This window comes from Taudactylus pleione, unplaced genomic scaffold, assembly GCF_031769625.1.
Source record: "Taudactylus pleione unplaced genomic scaffold, aTauple2 ptg000268l, whole genome shotgun sequence".
Classification (NCBI taxonomy): domain Eukaryota; kingdom Metazoa; phylum Chordata; class Amphibia; order Anura; family Myobatrachidae; genus Taudactylus; species Taudactylus pleione.
In genome coordinates, this window is record NW_028284670.1 from 750,001 (window position 1) to 756,639 (window position 6,639).

The 6,639-nt window shown below is 42.8% G+C and overlaps 1 protein-coding gene across 1 annotated transcript in view; it reads left to right on the plus strand.

Moving 5' to 3' along the window:
- LOC148513809 (phospholipid scramblase 2-like) overlaps positions 1-4,953 on the plus strand; it is a 51,302-nt gene extending 46,349 nt beyond the window's left edge. The window contains exons 7-8 of the mRNA XM_088481233.1: positions 1,172-1,312; positions 3,548-4,953. Of these exons, the coding sequence (XP_088337359.1) occupies positions 1,172-1,312; positions 3,548-3,742 (336 nt within the window). The 3' untranslated portion in view covers positions 3,743-4,953. The remainder of the gene's footprint in view (positions 1-1,171; positions 1,313-3,547) is intronic.
- The last annotated feature ends 1,686 nt before the right edge of the window (positions 4,954-6,639 follow it).

The following is a 6,639-nucleotide window of genomic DNA, read 5'->3' on the forward strand; positions in this document are numbered from 1 at the left end:
CCCATTTTGTAGGCGGGGTGGGGGGGGGTGGCCGGACAAACGCCATTTGTAGGCGGCCCTACTGACATCACCAGTGATGTCAGTAGGGAGCTTCCTGCTCTGTTAGAGCAGGAAGTTACCTGGGGCTTGCGGTAGATGAGACTCTACCGCAAGGTTCTCGTCGCAAGCCCCGATGGTCACGATGGCCTCGACCATCACCTGGTCACTCACTAAAGCTGTGGGTGGTCACCCACAGCTTAGCGAGCGGCCAGTAGGCCGGCTTTTAAAACAAAAGTGGTCGCCCTCATTCAGAGCGAGCGCTCGCTTTTTGCGAGCGGCTCTGAATGAGGGCCTTAGTTCCCACTCATTTACATTCAATACATCCTACCTCCTCTGAATTTTGTTGGAGACTATGTGGACGACCGGGATCCCTACTGCATATCTGGTGGTCGTGCCCTCATGTTCAAATGTACTGGTTAGATGTTCACAAATTGATCAGGGATGTAGTTGGTATTCAAATTCCAAACACTCCTCTATTCACCCTTCTTTCTCGCCCTATCCTGAATTCTACACGTTCTCAACAAAAGTTAATTAAATACACATTGAATATGGCTATATGTATGATAGCAGCTCAACGGAAATCGATTGCGTCTCCCTTTCTGATTACTACCATTAATGTTATTTGGTCCACATACAGGATGGAATGCATATCCTCTACCATACATGATACCCCAGATCACTTTTTTAAAGTTTGGTCTTTTTGGACCTCTCATTTTCAAACCGAACCCCCAGTGACAACCATTTAATTTTATTCCCGATTTTAGTTTTTTTTTATTGAGTAATTTTGTTTTACATTGACTGGCTCACCCCCTCCCCACCTCTATCCATATCCTCTTCTTCCATTTCTCTATTTTTCTATACTATCAGATTCTTCATATCTGGCTTCTTATATTGTGTATTTCATGTTGTTCACTAGATTCATACTAACTGATTTGTAATGGTTCATTTGTATGTTTCTTATCACTGTATCTGATAACTTATAATTGTGAAGTCCTCATCTATACTGTACTGTTTTTTGCTGTTGATATGAAAAACATTCAATAAATAGATTTAAAAAAAAAGAAAAGAAAAGAAAATGTCCTTCTTATATGTTCCGCTGGTGAAACTGCTTCTCTCATCCTCTGATCCTCAGATACTCAGTTTAAGCGGGAATCAACCTGTGGCCACAATACGGGAAGAGAAAGAGGATAAGTCTTCCCAAGTCATCTTCCAGTTCCCCATGAACTTGTCAGCTACAATGAAAGCTGTAATCCTGGGAGCATTCCTGTACATGGTGAGTTGTGTACTCCAGGCCGGTTCTAGGTCAGAGCAATGAGAGTTCTGGGCCAACAACTGCAAGTGTTCTCCAGTATTCTAAATCACTAAGGTCACTGTGCATCAGTCTGTACTAATTCCTCACAGAGGGTTTTCATCAATGGATGGGCAGCGTGGTTATCTCTCAATGAATTTAATAGCAATAAAAAGGCAATATTTATAATATCATTCAATATATGATTAAAACCATGCAATTAAACAAATGTCACTCCAAAAAAATAAATGAGTTAAAATTGTTAAAATCCAGTTTAAAAAGTATCAAATTTATGTAGTAGCCCTGAGGAAGGGTCTCGGTACACGAAACGCAGTTGTGGCATTAGTACTTACCTGTTACATATATTGGAAATCCCAGAAGGCACCTTACCACTATCTGCCCCTGTGATTTGGTTAGGAGCAGGACCAACGAAAGCCGCGCCAGGCCCAGGTAACAGTGGGGGTATCCTAATCGCAGGAGACATGGCCACGCCCCTTAGAAAAAAAATGGGGAAAAAATTATTATTTCAGCGCCATGAACCAGCGCTGTGTGCTGGAGAGGGGGGTGGGGCGCCGTGTTCCCCTCAGCTCGGGGCACATCCAATGTGGGTGCGATCAGCGTGATAGCTTCCCCCATAGGCATAGGAGACTGCTCCGGCTGCTGCTTTAGCATCCACAAGCAGTCTACCAGTGCACACAGCAGTGCTGTGACTCATGGGGGAGGGGGAGTGGTGCCAGACCCGGGCCCCCGCCAAGACCCTGCAGCAAGCCCAGGCCTGTGTAATTTGCTCCCACCCCTCCGCTCGGTGCCCTTGGATAGGAGTAAGAAAGGGGTATCTGGAGCCTCCCATTGTGATTTATATACAAGCTCCCCCACAGGAGTGGCTACTGTATGGCTCCATTCTTACTACTTAAAGTTGTTCAATGTTTTTTTTTATCATATATTGAAGATTTTTATACTGTATTGCCTTTTAATTGCTAATAAATTCTGTTGCCGTCCTTATGGTCCCTCTGTCCATTTGAGGTTATTGTCCAAAGCTTAAATTATAAGGGCACAGTCCTGCCCTTATATTAAGTCTGCATCTAAAAAATTGGAAATCTCCATTGAGAATTCCATAGGGAGGGCATGGTATTTAAGGGTCTATACCTCAAAAGTTGTTGGAGATACCAAGCTGAAATTTGGCACAGCCAGGTAGAACTGTCGCTTGGGGCTGCTTGCCAAATTTTAGGGCATAAACATAAAAAATGAGGATTTGGGAGTAATCTAAAGCTCCAACTGTCACTTTTTTGTGACAATATCAATTAGGACCACTTTTCTGCTGTTCACTATGGGGGATTTTTGGGAAGGCATAACTTAGGGTAGGGGACAAATTTAGACTTGGGGTTTGTTTTAATAGGTAGCTATTGTGCCATGGTACGTGCTTTTGGGGATCAGGTAAAGTAGAAAGTTACAGCTTTTAAACTATTACCTCAAGAATGCGCTATTGAATAGATACGAAATTTCAACTTTTTGTACCCTTGGTACATATAGGGTCTAAATAATCTTGTTCCCTGCTGCCATTCAATCAATGACTTGTGATACAAGGTAAATCACTCTCATATATCATATTATATATACCAACAATTGTTGTCTTATTGTATGTAAGAGAACTCCACATATTTGGACATTATTTATTGGACAAATGTATTATATTTGGTGCTGTGTATAGTAGTGCCTAAAGCATTTCCTCATTGTTTGCTATTTGTCCTACCATTGTATTTGGGTATAATTTGGGTAGGAGCGGCAGTGTATAGACTACTTTTTTTCTGATTATTGCTCATGTTGTTGCCCTGCTCAGTCATTAGAGGGGCCAGGATGAGAAGAGCAGCCTCAGAGGAAGCCCGCTCCTCTCGGATCCTGCAGTAATAGAGAGGTGGCTCCCATTCCTCACCCCAGATGGTCTTTTTGAGCCTAGACCATTAGTGCAAAATGGTGGGGCCACAAAGACAAGTCTATGCAGTGACGGCATCCTGGTGCAGGGATCTTTGTCAGATGGTAACAAAAATTATTCTGGAAGCCATATTATGCTTTGGCTGCAGGGTACAAAGCATGGCCCCCCTTGACTCATGGGCCTGCTAGCACCACACACCTTGCACCCTTTATAGATATTAGCTGCTGTATTTCAGTTAATATTGCAATAAGGAGGAATTTTAACCAGATAGTGGTTTTTTTTTAATCCAGACTTACCGAGTGACCCAACTGACCAGCAGCAGCAGTTCTACCACTGATGATATTGGATGGGCCACTGCCGGTGGTATGACATTTGATAGTGGCTGGGGGGGCGGTGATGGTGGAGGAGGTGATGATGGGGACTGCGGAGGAGATTGTGATGGGGACGGTGGTGGGGATGGAGGTGGGGATGGTGGAGGTGAATAATATCTGGTATTACTCCTAAACTGTGGGTGGTTCCTGTTAACTAGTATGATTATCAACAGATGTTCTCAAGACTATAAAAATCTAAATGATATAAATACTCTATAAATATTATCTATATTATATAAATACTCTATAAACATTATATAAAATAAGTTCTCCACCTATATTTGTGGGTTGTGGATGTCGCCCTCTTTGACTCAGTGAAATGACTTTGCACCTCTCTTGTACTACGTGTTGACGTCCTGAACCTCTTTACGTGGCTTGGAATCCTACTTGCCTAATTTTTGGAACAGCCCTCCAGGAGATCCAGATGGGATGTATGAGTAACAAGGACTGGGGGAGGCTACGCCATCTGTATCATCATGCCCTTGCCCGGCCAATTTCACTAAGGAGGTGGGTGGGGTGCGGGAAGTTGCTCACGGACTCCCCATAATTCAAGGTACCCTGGGAATGTATTCTTGGACTGCAGTATTCGTGGATTATTCTCCAAACTGTTTACATAAACACAGGACACCATGATGTCATTTGCAGCTATTGATTCTATGACAGGAGAGGACTTGTGACATGAGCTCAGAGAGTTATCGATGTGTCACCGGATCCTGATATTTCTCAGTGTAAGCGCGACTGCTAGATTTTGGTTCTAAGTAAAAGTATTGCCTAATATAAGTGTAACTTGTTGCTGCCAGACTGTCACACTGTAACACACCATACACTGTACTTACACAGGATTGTGCCTCAGAGGAGTCCAGCTTATTACAGAGGACCCATCGTTATGTTTGCAGGGGTCCAGTTTATGGGTCATTGCCCTCATGAGCATGTAATAAGGGCAGCGACATCTGATATAGATACAGAGGTGAGCGCTATTGCATCTGCGGTTGTGACTTTTTGGCGGAGTCATAGTGGCGATAATATGCAAATGCTAATTTCAGCCCTCCCCTTGTTTCCCCTGTGTTTGGGAGCACAGCCGTGTCCCCTGACACTCCCATATCACGCCCATGAGGTGGCTTTATTATGCATTCCACCTCCCAGTCAAAACCCACGAATGCCCATGGTTTTGTGCCACCAGTTCTAATGCCAGTGACTGTTTAAGCAATGGCGTCTCTGTGTACAGCCAGGGGAATGCATGCACCATTTTAAGTAGCGCCGTGAGTCTTTTCGTGTGACGTTTTACCTTCATTTGCATCTTGTTCACAAAGCGATATGAATAATATGCACAAGCAGCTTCTGCTGATTAAAATGATATGCGGCATGCCTATATTCTGTGTGCCTCTGCGGGTGTGTCTACATGCTAAACGCTGTGTTACGGTGTCACAGCTGCTGGCACTGTAACGTAACATTTGCCATGCAGATACACCCGCAGTGGCACACAGAATATAGGCATGCCGCATATCATTTTAATCAGCAGAAGCTGCTTGTGTGTCCTATTTGCATCGCATAAGATGCATTTGAAGGTAAAAAGTTGCACAAAAAGAAGCTCAGCGCTACCAAGTCACACTGTGCTCATGCGTTATGTGTAACGCGTCTTGTAGCGCACGGAGGATAGCTGTATGTATACACATCTGTAGCTCTGTGTAGCTGTATGTATACACATCTGTAGCTCTGTGTAGCTATATGTATACACATCTGTGGTTTTGTGTTGCTGTAAATTGCACAAGCAGTGACTTTAGGTTGAAAAAATACTTGTGTCAGCGTAATAATTGTTTATATATTAATTGGTTTGCTATAAGTTTGGTACCATGTATTCTATTTTATTCTATGTATTTTGGAGAATCACTTTGTTAATAGAGTTCATATCATATTCTATAGCTGCCTTAAGATACAGCAAAGCTATCAGCAACACCTATTGTTATACCAAATGAATAATAAAATTAAGCTGAAATAATAAGTGTCAGTTCTTGGTTAACCCACCTTAGGCTCTAATAGCCTCTTCCTATCAATGGCTACAAAGTTCTGAAGTAATTTATTCTCAAAATGAAATGCTCCCTGCTGTGATGGTCAGTGCCTGTTATTACCCTTGTGACATGTCAGCATTAGCGCTGCCTTGAGTGTTCATGGGTCTTCAATTATTAGAAAGTGTGATCTGGGGACCTGTGGGTAATAAAACTAGAGCTGTACTTGACTCAGAGGGAAGAGATTGAACGACGGGCTGAGTTTTGATGGCTGTACCATTAGCAAGTAATCCTGAGACTGGGATTGCCAATAGTAATGTGTGTCTGAGATATGAGGAGGAGGCTCCTGTGTGAAGAGGAAGATAGAAGCTGGTGATGACATCAAGAGTTAGAAAGTACTTTGAGGATAGTGGACGCTAAGCTGTATCTCCTAGGGCTAAATGTAATAGGGTGCGAGATTGCAAGAAATAATTTGACTGGCACGTGAGATCATGCGAGTTAAATTCTGGGTTAACTCGCTCCTTGTAATGCAAATTTCGTTACAAGGTGTGAGGTTGTCAAAAGCATGCACAGATCAGCAAAAACTGTGCATGCTTCTATGTGCAAAAGTAAAAAAAAAAATAGAGTTAAACATTTTTTTAAAAAATGGCATGGGATCCCCCCAAAAGCATAAACTGCCCCGGGCTCTATTTGCCGACACTGGTTCAAAAAATACAGGTGAAAAAATGTGTAGGCTTCCCCTTTATTTAATGAACCAGCACTGGGCTCTTGGGTTCGGTGCTGGTTCTAAAAATACTAGGGGTGTGCACCGGCCACTTTTCGTGTTTTGTGTTTTGGTTTTGGATCTGGATCTTTCTTCGTGTTTTGGATCTGGATTGGTTTTGCCAAAACCACCCTTCCGTGTTTTGGGTTCTGGGTTTTGTGTTTTGGATCTGTATTTTTTTGAAAAAAAGCATAAAAACAGCTAAAATCACAGAATTTGTAGGTTTTTCTGCTCCTATGCTATTA